At 32.3% G+C, this 23971-nt stretch overlaps 1 protein-coding gene and 2 long non-coding RNA genes across 3 annotated transcripts; 1 reads left to right on the forward strand and 2 right to left on the reverse strand.

Moving 5' to 3' along the window:
- Nucleotides 1-2828: 2828 nt before the first annotated feature.
- Nucleotides 2829-16503, forward strand: LOC132713605 (T-cell-specific guanine nucleotide triphosphate-binding protein 2-like). Its single transcript, XM_060696249.1, has 4 exons — nt 2829-3155; nt 11408-11533; nt 12763-12883; nt 15117-16503. Exons 1-4 carry the CDS (start codon nt 2977-2979, stop codon nt 16293-16295), a joined length of 1605 nt encoding a protein of 534 aa, XP_060552232.1. The 5' UTR covers nt 2829-2976; the 3' UTR covers nt 16296-16503.
- Nucleotides 16504-16571: 68 nt separating this feature from the next.
- Nucleotides 16572-17447, reverse strand: LOC132713606 (uncharacterized). Its single transcript, XR_009623468.1, has 3 exons — nt 17283-17447; nt 16989-17072; nt 16572-16725 (listed from the first exon to the last, which is right to left on the reverse strand). It is a non-coding gene; the product is annotated as an uncharacterized LOC132713606 (long non-coding RNA).
- Nucleotides 17448-17564: 117 nt separating this feature from the next.
- Nucleotides 17565-23718, reverse strand: LOC132713607 (uncharacterized). Its single transcript, XR_009623469.1, has 3 exons — nt 23341-23718; nt 21353-21437; nt 17565-18987 (listed from the first exon to the last, which is right to left on the reverse strand). It is a non-coding gene; the product is annotated as an uncharacterized LOC132713607 (long non-coding RNA).
- Nucleotides 23719-23971: the final 253 nt, after the last annotated feature.

The raw sequence follows: 23971 nt of genomic DNA on the forward strand, positions 1-23971 counted from the left end.
ATAAATCATAAATCAATTTCTTGTATTTTCCTTTGGTAAAGAGAGTCACAGGTAGAAGATGAATGTCCAACATGTTTACCATCAATGGATCTCCATAAGTTAATCTTTTTCAATGTTTCTCGGTCTTTTATCTTCTTAGTTGCCTGCTATGTTCTGAACTTGTGCATGAATACGTTTACTATTCGCATTGTTTACTACTCGCATTTACCTGAAGGAGAAATAATTTATATTCTATACAGAATAAAGTTTCACACATGATTTAAAAATGTGTCAGTCTTGCAAATATTTTGATACTTAAACTTTAACAGTTAATACGATTGTTGTGCCCTGTGACCTATTTTTTCATCTGAGATGACCCATATATTCGAAACCTAACCTTGTATGGGAGATAATTATTCAAGTTAGGAGAAATACAGTACTGTCAAGCTTTTTAAATTTAACACTTACCAAATCGTCTTCTGTTTCACTATCAGATTTACCTCCAACGTCCATGAAGGGTGCATGTGATGAAACTTGCCCTTTTGCCGCTTTTTTGTCAAGTCATAATACATAAGACAAAAGTCATAATACACAAGTCATTAGTCATAAGACAAAAGTCCTAAGACAAAATGGCACTTATGGGCTTCCGTAATTTTAGCACTTACCAAATGATTATCATAGCATTGCAAAACATAAAACAAGATTATATTTGTGAAGAAATGCTATGCCACTGCATTGATACAACACTAAATATTAGGAACAGAAGTTAATCATAATTATTCCAGAAAATTAAACTTTATTGCCATAATGCAGTAGTGTCTAGTGAATTTGGGGGTCAATGTCATATTTCAGCATATCATGTGAAGACAATGTTATTGTATTAGAATATTTCTGAAAATTAATTCATTTTCTATTCTTTGATTATAAACTTTGTTAACTCGTAGAATAAATTGTTTAATTGATACATACACAGTTTGTGTACAGATCCACAATCCGTAGATGAATTTATATTTTTATTTTTTATAGTTAATTTAATAAGATTTCATTTACATTAGGAAATATTTCTTTGCAATTTCATTTGCCGTAATGGAAAATACATATATTAGGGCTAATGTCGATAAGTAATAAAAGTATAGTTAAAATGTGTTGGGGTTAGTTTTTCGAGCTAGCTATGAATTTATTCAATACACAATATATCGTGTGTTTTATTTGCATTTTAATTACATAGGGCCATATTTTGTAAACGTTCTGCCTTTTAATACGCTCTTCAACATTGTTTTCTACAATATGCTTGCAAAAGCATGTTTGAATTTTAATGAAATTTTCTTTTTACCCGTAACATAACTACTTCTCCCTGGGAGATATTTACAATACGACCTTTATATAAACTGATTTAGTATCTGCTCCAAGGTTCTGTTATCTATACACCCTTTATCATGGATTCAAATATCTACAAAAATACCGAGTGACATATTATGATTTTCTTATGTTATTTCTCGGTTGTTACCTTCTTTCATGGGCAAATTGGGCATTCTTTTATGATTAACGATAGACAAAAATTGCCTTAAATATATGGAAGGACATATCTACATAACTTTGATCACACATTTTATTAAATGTTTCTAGTAGTAAATTTGTAGTTTTTTTTATAATAATGAGTCTATGAAAATTAATACCTCTAATTTATTCATACGAGTACAACTAATGTATGTCTCACAATAACCATTACCTCACAAATTATAGTAAATATCAAAATTATCTTGATTTTCTAATCTATCTGGATAAACAGAATATATGCATAATCTTGCATAATTCTTGCAAAGCAAATATGGTAAAGTTGATAATTAAATGTCTTAAACACATGAAAGTATGGTATTTCAACAATTCTCACTTACCATCAGTTCATGGCCACTCTCTGACATAAATGATAATGAAAAAAGACTAGCCTTAACACGTTTCATCACATAAACCGCGGCGCAGGAATGTAATAAATAGAGGATATTAATGAGTGTAAGTTTATTACTGAATTTATTGAACGATTTGAAACAAATAATATTATGCGAGTTCAATAAATTTAGTATCAAACTTACATGAATTTAATATATTATTTTATTGATCACATATCAAATAAACACCGTTTTGAAGTAATAGAGAACCATTTTTCATTGACGCGCCTATAATATAACGCTAACATTTAGCGCGACTTGACGCTATGTTTACATAACAAAAATGACGTCACGTCAAAATATATGCACGGCCGTGCAATACCATTTTTACGGAGTCATAAAAGCGGCACGGGTATGTGATCAAGCTTTTTAATAAAAACGATATTACACTAGTGTTATAACACTTTGACGTGACGTCATTTTCGTTATATACAAACATAGCGTAAAAGCGCGCTAATGTTGGCGTAAAACAATAGGCACGTCAATGAAAAATAACTCTTTTTAACAGTTTACCGTTCTTATTTTAGATATGTGATAAATAGAATATTACATTCCTGTAGATTCAATACTAAATGAATTGAACTCGTTGAATAAAACAATATTATGCTCGTCAGACGCTCGCATAATATGACTTTATTCAACTCGTTCAATAAATTCAGTATTAAACATACACTCATTCAATATCCTCTATTTACTGTTCATAGCGAGGTACGAAATTTGTTTTCAATGTCAATAGAATAAAGTGATAAATATTTTTTCATTTTTTCTTTCTTCTCTTTTTTTAATTTTGAAATACTTTACTTTACGGCCAATAATGAAAACATTGAAAGATCACAAGATCCAATCTGCAATTGAAAGAAGTCAATTGTGCTGCTTCTGCACATTGTCGTTGTAAGCTTTATAAAGTCAACAAATGATTCAGTTAACCATTCAGCTTTGATATCAATTTGTGTAACTACCACATGCCGTACGCTTTATTAACAACGACAAACTGAATACATTTAAAATAGTTTGGGCTTGTTGAACTAGGAGGATTAAATTAACAGAGATAATGTGGTGGATAAATGTTTTTGTGTTTCTTATTCTTATGGCTGTACTATTCAGAGCTATCGAGTGGCTTTTGCAAGAGATTCCGTCTGAAATAGAAACAAAAAATAAAGCAGATTTACCAGTGAAACAATCAAAAGAACCAGACGCCACCAAACAAGGGACGCTTATAAAACGAAAAAGGTGAGGGTTTTTTAAATAAGATTTTGTTTTTGTTTATGCACATGAAAATGTTTTGCAATAAATAAAATACTTTCGATTGATGTCTTTAACGATTACAGTGTAACTTTAGAATTCTGGAATCTCTGAAATCAGAAAAACTTTCGGGGTATCAAAATTTCTCCTGAATTACGGAACTTTTAAATTCTGAAGTCCTGAGAAATTTTCATTTTCATATATTTAGAAGTGAATGTTTCATTCGACTTAAATTCTAATAGACTTATTTTAAGAATTAGTTTTTTATTGAACAAACGTTATATATAAATCTTCAGTTTTTGTTATTTGTTAAAAAGCGAATCCCATTAAAAGCCCTACAAGGCTTAACACAATAGCAAATTTGTTAAAACTAAGAAAGGGTGATCTTTCCCGTTTTGTGCATAGTTTTGTACCCTCAAAAATGGGAGTAATTTTCAACACTTCAGTAAAACTTGCAACTATTTGTTTTACTTACTAGATATTTGTGTGCAGTTACCTGTATCATGGTACATGTTTCTAGAGAAGATTTTCGAAAGTCGTGACAATTGTTTATGAAAACGCCGTTTTCCGGACACTTTGATGACGTGTTCAAATCAATAAATGTGGCAACCTCAAACAGTTGTAGCATGGTTTCATAAGAACCCAAAGTTTAAAAGGACTGAAACTTTAAATATGATGTTTTTTCTCAGGTTTTTCTTCACGTTCCGGTGATTTTTACGATGCTTGTATAAGGCTCTTTGGAAGTTACAAAATTTCAATGTAAATCTCGTTCAATTTTCTACACCGCTTTAGCGTTACAATGGTAATTTAAATCGGGCTAGTATGGCTTGATATTAGTTTACGCATCAGGGTCATTGATAGCGACGTTTAAATGGCTCTTCCAATCGGTTTGAAATAACTGTCGATATTTTTTTATATGCGCAAATACCGTATAATTAGAATAAAACAATGAATATGTGCAAGATGTGTTTTGTGTATATTTATTGTTATACAATAAAACAATGTGAATACAAATCAGCCAACACAATGGTTTCTTGAAAACATGTAATTGGATTTCATATTTTAAGTGGGTCAACGATTCTTTCGAAAGAAAGGTCCAAAACCAACAACGTTCAATCGGCGTTTGAAATTTCAGTTATCAAAAACCTTTGCGAGTGCTGACCGATTTATTTCGAACGCACGTTTAAGTGATGGAACCATCAAATACGAGTATATTCCCTTTAAAGATATTAACATGAGTGCTGTGTTCAAGTAATACAAGAATTTGTAACAAAGTTACCAACGTCCCCTGCCTCAGGGAAGTTTTATATGAAGCATAAAAGTGTGCTATTTCAAAAGATTGAAGTATGGATCTCCAAAATTATGATCAATGCTAGATCTGCAAATGCAACAATAAAATTGCCACAATTGTTGCAAGTATTTACAAAATCCCTTCAAAGATAAGAAAGTTAAGTGCGACATTGACCCTGGAGGTAGGGGGTCTGAATGTTGCGCATGACATATCGTCTTATTATAACAAACAGTTGTGCCAAGTTATTTCAAATTTCTTTGATAAATGACAAAGTTATGGACCGGACACGAAAGTGTGACGGACGGACAGACATCCGCAATTACGAAATGGTACTTTTCCTCTTTGAACTTTTCAGCCATTTTTAGTCACACAAGGCCTAAAAAAGACACACAAATAAAACAGAATGAATAGGATCAAAGGAAATGTACCGTTACCTATCGTTCTCCAAGTCACACAGGTACCTCTAGGTTTGTACGGACAGACGAATGGACAGACGGACGGACAAATAGACGGAGCCTATTTCTATATCCCCCTTTTTTCTTCGAAAATGCGGGGGACAAAAAACGCGCATTATACGGGGGAGGCAATAAGAGCGACATGTGCATTGTTATGAGATAAATCACGCTACTGGCCTGCTTTGTATATAGAAACAAAAACACCGAAACACCAAAACTACTATTTTTGATGTATCAATAATTTCTACATTAAACTGGTGTGACATTCAAAACGTTAGTTATTCTTGTTTAAAATCTGGAAGTTTGAATAAATTTTCAAAATTATTTTTTCAGTTGTACATATTGATCTGTTCATTTGTGATCATCTTCCTTGCTATACTTAATTACCTAATCATGATGAAAAGTTGCAAACATAAAGCACAAGCTAAGAAATTGATGTCCTAGAGTTTTTCTGATAACTTGTTTTCTTCCAGTGTATTTCCAGCGCTAAGTTACGGCATGTTTTAGCGTTTTCTATTTTTCATTTTTTCAACAAGCTTGTTAATCATCATGTCAAGTAGTACGCTCATCATTTGCTAAATATTGTATGTCTTGAATCGGAAGTAAACATTATGCAAAGAATAAACAGGTGTAAGACTATATCCAGTAAAATCTGAATCAGTGGTAATCTGTATTAAGCAGTATCATGGCTTAAACAGCCAAGCTATAATGTTTGGTTATCAGTAACACATGTTTTAACCAACCTCCTTTCTTAAACAAAAAATATATAGCCTTATCTGGCGGCTAAGTTATTTGAATTATTTCATACCATAATAAATAAGCATATACTCACCTATCCCCCCGAAAAGTACGATCCTTTTAGACGTGATAAAAATTCAAAAATTCAACAACGGCCTGTTACATCCGATCTCTTGGAAAAATTTGCACGCGCCTCCGGGTTTGAGCAAACAATTTTCGGCTATATAATTTTGTTATCAGTTTCGGTAAAAAAGCAGTGCTTCCTTCACTAGGATTACAAAGGGGGAATGCCCATCATACATTGACACAAGAATTTACGTTTAACTGTACAAAATCAAAAGGATTATCCCTATATCTAAATATCTGTCTTTCAACATTAATTTCCTCACATTCTGTCGGTTCCAATAAAAGATCTATTTAAAAGTATATGGGACCAAAATGATTTAAAATCAATACTCACATCTAAGTGGTATTAAGCATCAATTATAAAAAGCAACTCAAGGTCTCATAAATCCTAGCTTAATAAATAGCTTACCCTTGTTTACTCGAAACTGACTAGTTTACTCGAAACTGACTTAATAATCTGAATACCACTTTACTGAAAAGTTAAGGACTGTCTTCACCGTTAGGTAGTTATATTGTATTTACTCATTGAGGGTGGGTGAATGTATCTGTTCTGAATACGGACAATAGATGCACATATATGTACAGGTCAATTTGTACAAATGTCCAAGTAATTTTGATATTTTACTCAAGACTACCAGATTTGTAGCAAGAAGCGATGACAATGGACCATTATTTTGACACAAAATACAATATGTAAAGCAAGATAAATAATTAAAGTTTAATTTAACACCTTAAACTTTCTTTTTAGATGAACATTACCATTTGTAACAAGTGTATAGACAAAAGTGTTCCGTAAAGTTTTCCAGGAACTCTTTAACAATTATCAATAAAACTCCTGACAAGTTATCAGAAGAATCCCATATCTTCCTTGAAATAATCCCCCCCCCCCCCGTGATAAGGCAGGTTATTGTTTCTTTCATCCTTAGAAAAACAATGGTGTTTTCATTGAAAGTTACATAGTTAAACTGTTCAAAACTGCATTGCATGAACATATAATGTCTTTATAACAGTGAGTTATTTTTTGACATTCTTAGTGCCGGTGTTTTTTTAGTTAAATTGTTGTTTTCGTCAAATTAATGAATGAGCATACTTTATATTGCTCATTTTTATTTCGTTTTTTTTTTTTTGGTTGGTGAACATTGTTATCAAATCTTAATCGAGAAGGTATAACAAACACACACTCACGCACACAAACGTGTTCGCGCACGCACACTATATCAGGTACGCAAGCATCTACGTATATGAGCTTGCATGTTTAATTATTTGAAACAAACTTATGATATTTATATCTTTTTACAGCCAAATTAACCATTCTACATGTATAAACCTGTTAACAGTAACAGTTAATACACCAACCTCTCATTGACTAACTAATTTGATTAAATGTTTTGCAAATATGTCCTGCTGGCCTCCTTTCCAGTGGTCCTGTGTTGGGGATACCAATCGGAACGTACTCGGCTATTATCTATAATAATCTCAGAGTAAATACGAATTGAAAATGGTTCTACAACGTGGTTTCATATTCAGAAACAGAGAGTGTAATTTTCGATAATATAAAAGGGCTGTGTATATTTGAATCCAGATGAAGATAAAGTCTGTTTCGGTACGATCATGATTGAAAATATATCTGACAATCATTTTTTAGTCCCCTACCGGTTTACCGGAGGGGACTTTAGGTTTACCCTCTGTCCGTCTGTCCGTCCGTCTGTCCGTCCGTCAGTCCGTCCGTCCACAAAACTGGATACCGCAATAACGCAAAAAGTACTGAAAATATTTTTATGAAGCTTGATATATGGATAGGTGGCAGTATGGAGATTATGCACGTCTTTTTTCTTTTCTTCCTATGTTGAAAATTCTGGTTGCTATGGCAACAAATAGACTGAAAATATGGCAAATTTTACACATAACCTGGATCCAGTTATAACGCAAAAAGTACTGAAAATATTTTTATGAAACTTGAAATATGAGTAGAGTCTGGAGATTTTGCACATTCTTTTCTTTTCTTCCTATGTTGAAAATTCTGGTTGCTATGGCAACAAATAGACTGATTTTCAAGATTCTGATTCTAGTGTTAACGTTTATTCACTATAAGTTCTTTATTTCTTAAGGTATTTTCTTCAAACTTTAAATATAAGTTTCTAGTCATCAACCACATCATATGTGACAAGTTATTCAACTCTAGCATAAAATTTATCAGAATTTCCTCCTTTGAACGTAGAATTTTCATGAAAAAAATATTGTTTTTTTAATAATTTTCTTTTTTTCTGAATGTATCTACTTCAATCTTCATATCTATGTTTCTTATTATCACTCAACATTTGTGAAAAAGTTCAATACTCTAGCAAGACTATTTCCAAAATTATGCCCCTTTTGAACTAAGACTTTGTTCGAGAAATCGGTAATTTTTACTTCAACTTTTTCAATCATTACTGGATTTTCTTCAAACTCCCACAATAATATGACAAGGTTTATAAATCTAGCATCCATATTTCTAGAATTATCTCCTATTATCTATTAACGCTTTTGTCAACATTCTTTCTTAAGTTAAGGTGTCAGTAATGATGAATTTATACAATAACCCGAACTAGATCAGTATTTACCATTTACTTGAAATTTTATTTCATTTTTTTCATTTTACCATCTGGAGGTCAGTGGCTTTAACATATCTACGAATATTTTTAAATTCAAAGTTGAAACATTTTCATGTTTAACTGATTGAATTCTGCTTAAGCCAGTGCTTTTTGCGTCGACGATAGTTTGCACTTGACAGTACCGTCCATGAACAGGCTCAATCAAACCGAGCCTGGAACAATTTCAAATTTTGCCGTTTTGAGCTTTCTTTAGGGATTCCTATTTTTCTCTATTCTAATATCTTAGCTGTAACACTGAAACCCCATTACTGTAACTCCCGATCATATGCTACTTCTTTTCTTCCGCATACTATCCAGGAGTGGAATTTTTTACCTGGACACACATAAAAACTGCTTCCACATTTAAGTTAAGTGTTTTCAAACACAAACTAAATTATAGAAACAAGTACAAATGTTGCTGCAATATGCAGCAATTGAGGGCTCCGCGCAAAAAATGCTCTCATTACAGATACCTTACCAAATCATTCCTATTCACAGGTCATTTTCTATTTAAATAATGTACTTTTGTACATTATTTCGGATGCTTTGTAAATTTGCACAATTATACTTATCGTATGCACTGTCCATGAGAGAGATGCCATATATCAAATTTAAAAAATATGCTTTCACTTATGCCTGTGGTAGGGTAAGTAAATCCAATACAAAGAAGACTTACAATACTTGTAATGTGACATGACAGTAGTGCAACATTGTTCTGTTTGTGTCACTACTGTAGTAAGTAATATAATATGATAAAAATATCAAAGCAAGTACATTTTCTATTTCACATATAATGCTATTCATTTTCTACACATAACAACAACTTATCATGGTAAGAAATATCCATATGTAAATAAGCCAAAACAAAAAACTTTCATCGACTTTATTTTTCAAATTGCCCGTTACATGTTTCGCTATCTTTATCAATACTTACGATAATATCCAAAATATACCTATAAAATCCAAAATATACCCCCAATATAGTATAAGTTTATTTATACTATAAAGGAGTTATTTTTGGATATTATCATTGATATTAGTTATTTGAAAGAATTTCAAGTTCCTTTGGTATTTTCTTTGGAACATACAAACTAGCAGTCAAAATGAACAAAGTTATTGGGAGGTCAATCTACTATTTTGTTGAATCGTCTGGCCTACCAGTGTGTTTACAATTCCTATCAATAACCATAAAACTGCTGTAAGATATAGTTGGTCCTCTCAGTTCCATTAAAAGTGTTTCTAAAAACAACTAGTCATTTATCGTAAGCTGAATTTCATCATTTGGTATTCTGATATATGTTCAAGGATAAATATAGGTAAAGCATACCGTTTTTTCATATCAGCAATTATTGTTGTATTTTATTCAAATAATCGGACGTAAAAAGTTACCTCCTACTTCACTTCAGGGTCGTTATATTTTTCTTGTCCTTCGGGATCATTGATTCCAGCACTTTAAGCGTTCAAAATTGAGTACTGCTCAAGCCGGTGCTAGGGGGCTTAAGGGATCTTACACTTTTTTATTATCCCTCATAAACAGACTCAATTAAAAAGAGTCTTCAATTTCCATTTAATTTTGGTAGTTTTAATGCTCCCGAGGGATCACTTTCTTCCAGATATGTGTACCTAGGGGCATAACCTGCACAAGAAGGACACCATCGACAATACTCTTCGTTTTTCTTGAATAGCAAACCATAATCATTTATTGTGACTGGCATAGTGTTTTCCTTCCGGCTGACAGTTAGATACATAATTTCTTAGTTTTGGATGAGCTTGTCCGCTGCAAATGCATTGACTTTTTAGCTTACCTGAGGTAGCTCAGGGTGAGCTTTTAGGATCTATGAATGTCCGTCGTCCATCGTCGTCGTCCGTCGTCTGTTGTTCGTCCACATCTCTTCTTTTCACTCTAGCGGTCACATTTTTGACTAAATCACCATCAAACTTTGTCAGGATGCTTGTCTAGTTAATTGGTTTGAGCATGGGTCATCTTGGATGAAAACTAGGTCACATAAAAATAGATTTTTTTTTGTAAACTCTCTAGTGACTACTGAAAATTGGTCTGCAAGCTTGTGTTGATGATTTCTATGTAAAGTTGAAATATGGGTTACCTGGGATCAAAAACTAGGTCACACTGCCCAATTATGGAAAATCTTTGTTAACACTCTAAAGTGGTCACATTTTTTTATTCAATTGTCATCAATCTTTGTCAGGATGCTTGTCAAAGTAATTGCTCGGATGAATACGATTGGTCAGGTGAGCGATATATAGGGCCATCTTGACCTTCATGTTTCAGTATCTAGGACGCAACTGTGAAACCAAGTTTTATTCAAAGACGAGATTGAATGTCTTATGCATTGGCATTATACACTTTTAAAAGCTCTTGATTTGACCCTAACCTTTGCTGTCTCTCCTGCATGAGTGTTCAAGTTTCTGGATACTTACCTGTCAGATATATTTACATGCCTATATGCACTTTGATTATATTTTAATCACTTATACATTAAGGTCGGCACTTTTGGTTCGGGATTCAGCTCCTGGCTGTAGCCATTAGCAGGGGCAACTCTGCCTTTGGTCTTCTTCTAGGACTTTCGCTCACATACAATTCTGCAGACCACTTTGTCACTGTGGGGTTTTATCACTTTACAGCTAGATCAGCTATGCGGATATGAATTTCTTAGGCGTTTGTTCCCTCCTGAGGATTTTTATGGTTGCTTTGAACTCAATATTTAGTATGACTTTCCATATCTGCCTCTTAGTGTTTCCCAGTAAGGGCAAAAATATACATGTAAAGTGAATAGCTGTTTTAAGTGACAAAGGTTTACCTTCCTCCTAAAAAATGAAAAACAAATCTGGAATTGCATAGAAAAATACAGAGATCTACGAATTTAACTTTTATGGATGTGCAAGTTACTGAAGATTATCGTTTTTTACCGCTTTGATATTGCTTACTGTACATTATCTCTGTATCTTCTTTTTGAATTTCTTTTTTTGTTGTTGTTTAAGAGTGATGGCGCCAGAGCATTCAGGAATAAATGAACCTGTCATATCAGAGACTTCCGAGCTTACAGATGAGCAGTCATACAGGGAATTGACTTTAATCACGAAAGCAGAATGTTGCCAAATATCAAGGTATGTCGGTTGTATGAAGAACATTACACCACACTGAATATGTTGAATATATGCATAATATTTTCATTCAGTACTTTTCTTTTTTGTTGGTCTAAGTTACAATGTAAGTGCATGTTTGCAAATCGTGTATAATAAAATAATTTATTTAAAAGTTATAAAAGAGAAAAAAAAAACAAATAGGATTTTTATTTATGCTGCTTTAGAATAATGAAATTAAGGCAATAATGCTACATGATAAATCGATATTCACATTTTATATTCTTTTTTTTCGTTCATTAACTTACAACAAGCAACATGGTTTTTAACCAAGATTACAGACCTAAACTGTTTCATTAGTTTTCTTTTACAACCACCCACGTCCTCCAAATATATTAAAGTACTTCGATCATGTAAGGGGTACAAATATTAACCAAAATTATTTTTCAATTTCCATACCGTTTCAGTGATCCACATTTAATGAATCAAACCTGTAAACTTATAGTACTGTTAAAAAAACGATGAATAGTAATGTTTAGTATATTCGAGTAATACTACAAGAGACCTTCAAGAAAACTCTTCACTTCAGAACTTTCCTTCTTAAAACACCTTGTATAGGTCATGTGGACTTAGTTCGTTGGAATAATAATTTGACAAATTGCAAATTTACTTTTTTTGATTTGTTTCCGAAAATTGAACGACATTTCTCTGAAATTTTAAAAATTCATTATACAAGTACAAAAGGAAACGAGATAATTATAAAATGTTTGATATTACAATTTTACATTGAATTTAAAACTTATGTGACACTATGTTTATTTCATTTTCGCTGTCAAGTTGAATCGAATGAGCAACATATTTCAAAAGACCGTCTGTTAAAATTGTGATTGACCGATAAAGAAACTACTCCATTTTTTTTCAAGAATTGAGTGTAACCGATACATTCTGAACGATATTCTTAGAATCAGATAAAGAAATATCAGACAGACAGACAGACAGACAGATATTTTATTTAGATTTGTACAAACATATCATCTACATACATTTATTATCCATACATATAACCTGTCTACGTGATTTACAAAAAATATAGTATATAATATAAAAAAGGTTTCATTCATTCCAAGGTTTACACAGTTTTTAGAATGTCATTGTCAAGGTCGATAGCAATAATTATAACTAATAGCATTTTGCGTAGTAAAAATATTAATAGTTTATTTTATATATTTTTTCTTTTCATTTCGAATTTTCAGCGACTACATTTCCGAAGAAACTGAAATATGTAAAGATGAAAAAGGTGTTCTGGAAAGTGTTCAATATGAGAGAACTTGTCATGACGAATCTAATAGCTGTATTGACAATCTTGAATTTGACGTACGTAATTTAAAATAATCCTTTTTATCCCCCGCCGAAAGGCGGCGGGGGATATAGAAATAGTCTCCGTCCGTCCTTCCGTCCGTCCGTCCGTCCGTCCTTCCGTCCGACATTTTTGTCCGGAGCATATCTCAAAAAGTATTTGAGGTATCAACTTGAAACTTCATAGGTGGATAGACCTCATTGAGGAGGAGTGCAGTGCACAAGAATGATAACTCTACCCAGCATAATTTTTTAGTTATTGCCCTTTGTTATTTTTCAAAATTAATTTTTGTCCAGAGCATAACTCAAAAGGCCTTTGAGATATCAACATGTAACTTCATAGGTGCATAGATCTCACGCAGGAGGTGTGCAGTGCACAAGAATGATAACTCTACCCTGCATAATTTTTGAGTTATTGCCCTTTGTTATTTTTCATACTTAATTTTTCACCTGAGTGGAGCATAACTCAAAAAGTGTTTGAGATGTCAACATGAAATGTCATAGGTGGATAGATCTTATTGAGGAGGAATGCTGTGCGCAAGAATGATAACTCTTTGCTATATAATTTTTGAGTTATTGCCCTTTGTTATTTTTCATACTATTTTGTCCGGAGCTAATCTCAAAAAGTATTTGAGATATCAACTTGAAACTTCATAGGTGGATGGATCTCATTGAGGAGGAGTGCAGTGCACAAGAATGATAACGCTACCCTGCATTATTTTTGAGTTATTGCCCTTTGTTATTTTTCAAAATTATTTTTTGTCCAGAGCATAACTCAAAAAGCCTTTGAGATATCAACATGAAACTTCATAGGTGCATAGATCTCACTCAGGAGGTGTGCAGTGCATAAGAACGATAACTCTACCTTTCATAATTTTTGAATTATTGCCCTTTGTTATTTTCAAACTTAATTTTTCACCTCAGTGGAGCATATCTCAAAAGTGTTTGAGATATCAACATGAAATGCCATATGTGGATAGATCTTATTGAGGAGGAATGCTATGCACAAGAATGATAACTCTTCCCTATACAATTTTTGAGTTATTGCCTTTTGTTATTTTTCATACTATTTTGTCCGGAGATTATCACAAAAAGTATTTGAGGTATCAACTTGAAACTTCATAGGTTGATGGATCTTATTGAGGAGGAGTGCAGGGCACAAGGATGATAAATCTACCCTGCATATTTTTTTAGTTATTGCCCTTTGTAATTTTTCAAAATTAATTTTTGTCCAGAACATAACTCAAAAGGCCTTTAAGATATCAACATGAAACTTCATAGGTGCATAGATCTCACGCAGGAGGTGTGCAGTGCACAAGAATGATAACTCTACCCTGCATAATTTTTGAGTTATTGCCCTTTGTTATTTTTCAAGGCCATTTAGATATCAACATGAAACTTCATAAGTGCATAGATCTCACCCAGGAGGTGTGCAGTGCACAAGAATGATAACTCTACCTTTAATATTTCTAATTATTGCCCTTTCTTATTTTTCATACTTAATTTTTCACCTGAGTGGAGCATAACTCAAAAGTGTTTGAGAGGTCAACATGAAATTTCATAGGTGGATAGATGTTATTGAGGAGGAATGCTGTGCGCAAGAATGATAACTCTTTCCTATATAATTTTTGAGTTATTGCCCTTTGTTCTTTTTCATACTTTTTTGTCCGGAGCTTATTTCAAAAGTATTTGAGGTATCAACTTGAAACTTCATAGGTGAATAGATTTTACTGAGGAGGGTTGCAGCACATAAGAATGATAACCTACCCTGCATTATTTTTCAGTTATTGCCCTTTGTTATTTTCAGCCATCAGTATTCACATAAGTTTCGAATCTGTTATCACTTCAGCCATCAGTTTTCATTACCAAAAGACCTTAAAATTGAATTATTCTGCTCTACTACATATACATTATTCCAATGAGCAAACACTTTCGGCGGGGGATGGCCATGTTGACATGGCTCTTGTTATGATTGTCTTATTGTATGGTGCGTAATACTGAAGTTGTATTGTAATGCGCTTTAAACTTAGACAATCTCTGGAGATAACATTTTTCAGGACATAAAATACACTCCAAATAATGTTTTAAGTAATTGTCCTAAAAAGAACATGTAATCGATCTAAGATTTATATCATTATCCCTGATAAAATAAAAAAGAAAGCAATCCGATTATATAAGCTGAACAAACTTTATTTTCTTTATCGTTAAATAAACTTAAGATTTCAATTACATTTATTTTACTTATCAACAGAAATTTCGTTCATTTGTTGATGGCAATCAGCTGAAAAAAGAGATGGAAACTTCGGGAGTGTTAAATGGCCTAAATAAGTACATAGCCAATTCGTTTGACACGTGGAATCAACGTGAATTAAATGTTGCTGTGTCGGGTTATTCTGGTGTTGGAAAATCCAGTCTCATCAATGCCCTAAGGCATTTAAAACCAACGGATGAAGGTGCCGCCGCTGTTGATGTTGTTGAGACAACGAAAAATGGCTGTAAATATACATATCCTAAAAATCCAAATGTAGCTATATGGGATCTACCTGGCCTAGGTACACAAACATTCAAAAAAGATAAATATTTGAAAGAAATGAATATCGCGCGTTTTGACGTAGTATTGATCGTTTCTGCCGGAAGATTTTTTGAAAATGATATATGGCTTGGAAAGGAATTACGTTCCTTACGAAAAAATATCATCTTTGTCCGAACAAAAATTGACATTGATCTTATGAACGCTAAACGAGATCATCCACGCTCCTTTAATGAAGGCAAATGTTTAGCTAAAATTAAAAAAAACTTATCAGATTCAATTCGTGAAGGAGGACTACCAGCTTTAGTTTCAGGTGTTTTTCTGGTAAGCTCTGCTGAAAGTGAAAAGTACGACTTTAATGATTTAGATAAGAAATTAAAAGATATGCTAAGCACCAAAGGTAAAGCCATTAGGTGTTTTCTACAAAATTATGTTGAGATAGAAATTAACAAAAATAAAGAAATTAACAAGAATGGCTTTCGATTCGAAAAAGCTGTTTCTATTTTGTTTGGATTCGTGCCCACACAAGCGCTTACAGAAACACTATGCCAAAAGTCATTATCTAATATTAACACTACTTGCCAGCAAAGATTTTGCATTGATGAAAATTCGCTTGATAAAACGTCTAAAGAATTGATAAATTCGGAGAAGGGTCTGAAAGGGAAACTCAAATCCTTCAAGAAAATCTTTACGCCTGATCGTTCTTTTAATTCTTTCCAGATTACAAAATTTTCTATACCAGTTCTTGGTATGTTTCTCTCAGCACACAACTCATATGTAAAAACAAAGAAGAATATAGATACGATGTGTGATGAAATGGCTGAAGACGTATTGAAATTAGTAAATTGTCGTCTAGAAAAACTTGAAAAAGAGTTGCAACCAAAACTATCCAGCGAATGATCTAAAACACAAGGTGCTGACCGCTGCTTCTAATCAATTTATAAAACAAAAATGGAACTTAAAAGGAAATAACGCTGTTTGTAAACTGTCTTAATGTAGAAGACCTGCACCCCGTTCAATGTTTTAGGTAGAAGATCATTTTATCAGACCCGACAAGTCACTCTGTCACGTGTTCACAGTTATGCAGAGAGTACAAATTTAAATCACTATTTAGTTATATTATTATTATTGTTGTCTTGGTTAGGTTCTGGTTATTAAAAGGATCCAAAACATAAAAAGAAACACCATGTAGCAGTTCTACTTAATATTATTTCTATAGATAAAACACCTGATATGTTACATATATTTTACATCATGATCAATGTCCATTCCACTTCACAAACTACTCCTCTCCAAACGTAAGATACAAGGTGATTAACAACAAGGTGACCTGTAAAATACATTACAAATCCTTACTTTATAACTTGCAATACAATACAATCTCTGAAAAAAATAATTCATCTTCTCAAATAAATAATACATAAACATTAAAGGATGCCTTTCATATAAAGTAAGTGGAATCTAGTGGCTTACACTCTTATTAACTAAACCTTAACATAGAAGGTTGAATATTACAATTTACAAATAAAGTTATCACCTGTTAAAAACAATATAGTCACATCATACATGTACAATAACAATAATTTAACTCACCAGTGTATGGCACTGTCCACAATTATAACTAACACCTGCACAAACTCTCTCAACCGCCTCCTCACACTGTGACTATCAGTAAAACTGTAAATTTAGAGGTTATATAAAAACATGTGATAAGATATTGAAGATATCAAGTGATATTTAGATTTGTTAAAGAAAGTAGTCCCGTACCGCCATTTTGATAGTTTCATGTACATAAATTCTATGTATTAAATAAGTTACCAAAAGCTCACGATTTAATTAACACTCATTACTGAAAATGGATGTAAACAACAGTAGGTCAAAACATACCTCTATACAATTAATCCATTTGACAATACACTTAACCTTTTCAACAGAAACAAAAGTAAAACATCCAAAAGATGTCAAACACATCTAGACCCCTCCAAAAACTTGAACTAAACTCAGCTTAGGCGGAAACGATGCCACGACCAATGAAAATCAAGAATTAAAAATAGAACCATTCAGGCTAAAAACTAATATATTTACCAAACACAGAATAACCCTGATAAAGCTCGGACCTGTCACATTATCTTAAAACTCTTTTTGTTAAAGATCTTGCACTGCGAAAAATATACTGATATACGGGAATATACGGTCCCGTATTTTTGACATATACGGGCGTGTACGGGATGTATTCGTCGAATATACGGACCAAGTATACGAGTCCGTATAGGGAACACCGGATATACGGGAAGTCCGTATATGCATCAGGCATATACGGAATTCCGTATTTGCCCCATATACATGTACGTATATTTGTCCGTACTTTTGAAGTATACGGAGAATAAAATCCCGTATACGGACTATATTAAGGTTGTTATCCCTAGTATACTATAAATATACCAAAGATATACGGGACCGTATTTTCTACATATACAGAGGATATACGGACTCGTATTTTCTACGTATACAGAGAATATACGGAACCGTATATTCTACATATACAGAGGATATACGGACTCGTATTTTCCACATATACAGATGATGTACGGAATCGTATTTTCTACATATAAAGAAGATATACGGAATCGTATTTTCTACATATACAGGGGATATACGGAATCGTATTATCAATATATACAGGGGATATACGGAATTGCATTTTTTAGTTGTCCACAGGGAATACAGACCTGTATTTTCTTGATAAAAGAAGATACAGATAATATCAAAAGCATGCATTTACATATAAGTGACACGTATATATGACCGAAATGCAGACTTGTGCAATAGAACATGTTTTATTACACATTTTGAATGGGAACTGTAAAGTCATATGCTTAAGAATTTTATCTTCACAATTGGAGTATTTCAAATAATAAAGTAAAAACCAAATCGAGTCACTGTTTATATTTATTATTTCATAAACATATATTCAATATGTATACATATATTAAACAAAATAAACATGTCTTCGCTACAACAGTCATATATTGTTGCAAGCCTTATTCCAGAGGGACAAATTAATGTAGCGTTGCAACGGAACGGCGATACACCGGTATGATGCGATACAGAGTCTTGAAATACGTATCACAGTGGAGAAAATCCGCACTGCGATATTTCCTTTAGAGATCGAGTTATACATGTACATGTTTCGATATTTTCAAGCCGTCACCTTTATGAATTGCATGTTGTTTAAATCTAGAACAAACTATACCAACTTGAAGTTCGATTCTATTTATCTTAACAATGATTTTTATGAGCCACTTGTATTACGCCCATAAAATATTTTAAAGATATTCATATCATTTGTTCGTGTTAACATTCACATATTATTTTAGGAAAATGAGTCCATAGCACAAATTGATTATTACAGAAAGTTTAAATAATAATCATTAAAACTAAAAATCCGTATTCACAGAAATCCGTCATTCAAACGCACTTAAATATATCAATCATCTATAGGAATGTTGCGTAGACCAGTGTGACGGTGTCTATTTCGTGACGTAGGAAATGTTATCTCCAGATATTACAATCTTCTTCGGCATGTGTGTATCTGAAAAAGATAGTTTAAAATCCTGTTTAAATAGTGTCATGAAATAGTTATCACAACTTTCAAAAAGTCTATACACAAGCATTTTTTAAGCGTATACATATATACATTTCTAACGCAAATTTCAAAATTATTTTATATTATTAGGATAAAGATGTCATTTATAAGCAACCAGTTACACAGGATTTAAATGAAATGATTAATCTATGACGGATGATAAGTTATATGTTTTTGTTATAAAACCTTTACGAATATATTTATTTCACACCTGTAATATAAATGATAATGGTATCTTTGTTCTATGTAAAGAGTTTTTTATTGATTAAAAATATATTAATACAAAATAACATTGATTTGGGAAAAAGTGCTGACATAATCTTTTTGATCGTTTTATGATATATATTAGCATCGTTAGAAGGAGTCAATTCGTTTAAAAAAGGCTTAAAAAGTACAGATATTTGTTACTCAGATGTAGATCCATGTTTGCACAATGATATCCAGTTAAGTAAAAGGCGGAATACCCAGCTATATTTCTCATTTATATAGAAAACGTTAATCTTAACAAATTTGGATTATTGTTTGTTTCAATTTCCATTGTTTCAAAAACTATCTCAGCAACGAATGAATACCTTCAATATACACTAGTGTAGATTAATATTTTTTTTATTGTTAAGACTGTTTAACTAGGTAAGTTGACAATAGAATCTCTTACAGTGTGTCAGTGATAATTCTCACGAAATATAAATCAAAATATCTTCCCTTGCCTATAGCATTAATCTGATGGTATGAAATCAAATTCAGATAATAAAATATAGGTATCATATGTGACAATTGCATAAAATAACATAGGAAATATTTTAGTTAATACATGCGAATGCGACTATTACGTGCGCACGTGAAACATTTACGTATCAACGCAATATGTTTCACGTGCGCACAAGTACTGTGCGTTTAGTATGCTAATTAAGTGACGAGGTGGTCAAGTCCACTATCCAGGTGTAAAACAGCTATCATATTGTGTTAATTATCTACAAACAGGCTAGCTATAGAAATTAAATTATCAACAAATTAACCAACTCTCAGCGTAATGCAGTAGGTAAGGTTGTGGTTAATATCAATGCAAGACAGCTAGACTCGGATTGCACCTTTTTCCCAAAAATATTGCTTTATAATTATCAATCAGGTAAGAAAGTTTTGTATCATTTATTGTAAAGATTATAAATCCTGTGATATTTTCTATTAACTTCTCATTTTGTTTTAAATGTAGCTATATTTAGCCCATTTTAGCAAGTTGGTGCAAACTTATACGGAATGCATGATACTGTACACAGACTGTTTCAACTATAGTTAAGTTTGCACGAAATACTATTGCACTGCAAAAGTAAAATGACTACTACACACTACACACTATACAGGATAAAAATCACTATCATCCGTGCATGTATATCTAAATTATTAAATATCATTACTGCCTTTCTATCCCAATTCATTTTTCTAATGTGACATTATATACGCTTTGAAAACCCTGTTTTACCTATTCAGACAAAAAATGTTGTTAACTTTAGTGTACATGTACAAAAGAAAATGTAACGTCACTCTCACATTATCAAAGCGGCGTACTTATCGCTTTACGCACGTAGTAACTAAAAAAAATACTATCATTAACATATGAGCCGCGTCACGACAAAACCAACATAATGGGTTTGCGACCAGCATGAATCCAGGATCCATGCTGTTCGCTATTAGTTTCTCTACTTGTAATAGGGTTGGTAAGCGAACAGCATGGATCCTGATCAGACTGCGCGGATGCTGGTCGCAAACCCATTATGTTGGTTTGGTCATGACACGGCTCATATATAAAAGGGATTAAACTGTAAAGAAATACATATTTTTGATACAGTAATATGTTTAAGAAAAGAAAACTAATTTAATAAAATAAAGTCGCATGCACAGTGCATCTATATCAAACCATTGTGTGTGTTCGAGTTTATTCTTATATTTAATATATTTGATTTTTGCATATTAAAAGCAAGCATGGTTTAGCATTTTCAAATGCGCGGCAAAATGCTTATATCATATATGCCTTAATTAACATCATTTTATGAAGTGTGACATCATTCCGCCTAAGAATTGATTCTAACAAGATATAAAAGAGAACCAATGTATTTATAACTAACCACATTTATTCTTGTCAAAATAAATGCGTGTAATTAAGGAAATTTGACTTTGCCTTGAGAAAGAATAAAACACATGATGTCAGTACAGAGTAGAATATATGAGTCTGGGTAACTCTTCTTTACAGACAGTACGTCCGTGTAATTGTCTTATTTTATTCACAAAACACAACAATGTATATACGTGAACTTACATCTATATAACTTGCTACCATACTTTGCTTCATCTACAATTGCTGTAAACAGGGCACAGCTGCATTTCTAGAAGATTGAACTGTCCTGAAAAATCATAATATAACTTCAGCATAAAATGATAAAGAGCACATTGAAAATATTTCATAAGTGATCACACGTGCGAAAGTGTTAATACTGTAGGAACGTGTTCACTTTTATGTGCATGTGTAGTTATGTATTTTGTGTGTTCGTGCGTGCGTGCGTGTGTTACCACATTGCTTTATGTGAAATATAAGTCAAAATATGGAATGTCGAAAAATGTGTGATGTACAAAGGCTCTATACAGTTTTTCAAGCGTTTTAATTTATGTTTAATGAAATATTAAACAAATGTTTCCTCAAACAGGCGCGTGTTTTGGACTGACCCATGCGATATCACCTTATAGTTTTAATTATAATAGAAAACAATATTTAAATTTTAATTTGCCCAATAAAAAATCAATTGTAAATGTCGAAAACTAAGTCCATGTATATACAATTTAAAATCTGGGTAATCCTGAATAACGTAGATAAATAACCAAAATGAAAAAAAAACCAAGAGTCTGTCCTGAATTCTTACACCGACAACAGGCTCCTGATCTAAGCTTCGTATCAATGTAAAAATAAACATATGAGCCGAGTCACGACAAAACCAACATAATGGGTTTGCGACCAGCATAGAGCCAGTACCAGCCTGCGCATCCGCGTAGTCTGATCAGGATCCATGCTGTTCGCTTACAAACTCTATAACAAGTAGAGAAACCGATAGCGAACAGCGTGGATCCTGATCAGACTGCGCGGATGCTGGTCGCAAACCCATTATGTTGGTTTTGTCGTGACGCGGGTAAGTGAATTAACAGTTAACTGTTAAACTTAACACCTGTCGGCCATATTACATGCAATCATACACATTCTTTGTATTAATGTAAATAAAAAATTCTGACAATTATTTTCATTTTATTTATTCATCTAAATGTATAATGATTCAAATAAAAAAGAAATGTTTGTTTCCTATTTTGTTTAAGATTTGTATTCATTTAAGAATAGGTTAATATAAATAAGAAGTATATAACAACATGTGTACAGAAACTTAAAAAAAAGTGAAAAAAATGAAAAGAGCGGAGTCTTTAAATTGACTTATGTTTGCATCAAATAATGGGGATTTGTATAAATATAAAAACTGCGAATATAAAACAAGTATTCTGCTCGTTAAATTATCAAGACTGAGAAACAATTTTACCTAAAACTTTATAAACCTATTTTTTAGAAGTACTAAGCAATTTTCTTATAAAATATGTTAATCTGTTAAATCTGATATTTTTTGTTATTATATTGAACAGATAAAACGTGACCTATATTTCGGCTATCAATTTCATAAATTACTATTAAAATAAATAGAATTTGAGTGTCTCTTTTCGATATATTCTTTCTTGCACATTGATTCGCACCCCTGCTGTTAAGTGATAATTGAGATCGCTCAAGATTATAAAGTCCAATCAGTTGACCAATCAAGCATACATAGGTCGTGTCACACACACTGATTAATCCCTTTGTACTACCATGTCTAGGGGCTGTAATACCTTGACATCTTCGGTGTTTAAATGTCGTAATTAACTAATTTTTAACTCGGTGTATTTTTTACCCTGAAGGAAAATTATGATTAACGCATTTAACAAATACCCTTTTATTTTTTTTTGTTTTTGCATTTTTCATACAAATTATTAATTGAACAAGATACAGTTTAGAAATCAAAATCAAACTCGTAACCTCCCAGTCTAAACTTAGGGATATATCCCTGCTTTAACTATCTAATCCGGCATCCATATTGGATAGCTAAACAGATTAAACAGTGTTAAAGTTTTCTAAAAACAAATCAGTTTAACCCTGAAATAAGCTGTTGTTCACAAAATGCAACTATTCTATTGATCGCATATTGATATTCCAACGATAAAAAATAACATTTAACCTACCTTGTTTTGCAATATTCTGAATTTTATTTACTATCCATTTCCAATCCCGTTTTTTCTTTTTTCATTTCGCCCGCGCTATTTCTGATTGGTTGATAGGATTCACGTGATACAAAACCAACGCTTTAAACTCATTGGCTGTTTTGAAAACGCGTAAAATGCCTAGATACCGTTTGTGTAATAAAACATTTAGCATTAATAATGCCACGGATTTATATTAAGGTCGGTGATAATGCGGAAAAACCAGCATACTAAGACCTTTATTCGATCCAAAATAATGCAATATTAAATTGGAAATATCATGTTTCCATAAACGATAACTTTTCATACATGTATAACATAACCATTGATAATTTTTCATAGGCAAAACTTTGATTCTAATGCTCAATCGGTTATTTATTTTTTTGATAATAATTAATAATAATAATATTAATAATAAATAATAATAATAATAATACTTATGATGATGATGATGATGATAATAGTGATAATAATGATGATGCTGATGATGCTGCTGATGATAATAATAATAATAATAATAATAATACTAATAATAATATAATAATAATAATAATGATAATAAAAGACGTTTGAGAAGCGCTAAGTATATTTATAAATTACACAAATTGTGACA

Source organism: Ruditapes philippinarum, unplaced genomic scaffold (genome assembly GCF_026571515.1).
Source record: "Ruditapes philippinarum isolate M1 unplaced genomic scaffold, ASM2657151v2 ctg3232_1_1_1_1, whole genome shotgun sequence".
Lineage (NCBI taxonomy): Eukaryota > Metazoa > Mollusca > Bivalvia > Venerida > Veneridae > Ruditapes > Ruditapes philippinarum.

Coding starts and splice junctions, on each gene's coding strand:
- LOC132713605 (XM_060696249.1), top strand. CDS start 2,977: ATGTGGTGGATAAATGTTTTTGTGTTTCTTATTCTTATGGCTGTACTA. Junction 3,156..11,407: donor ACGCTTATAAAACGAAAAAG/GTGAGGGTTTTT, acceptor TTGTTGTTTAAG/AGTGATGGCGCCAGAGCATT. Junction 12,884..15,116: donor TTGACAATCTTGAATTTGAC/GTACGTAATTTA, acceptor ACTTATCAACAG/AAATTTCGTTCATTTGTTGA.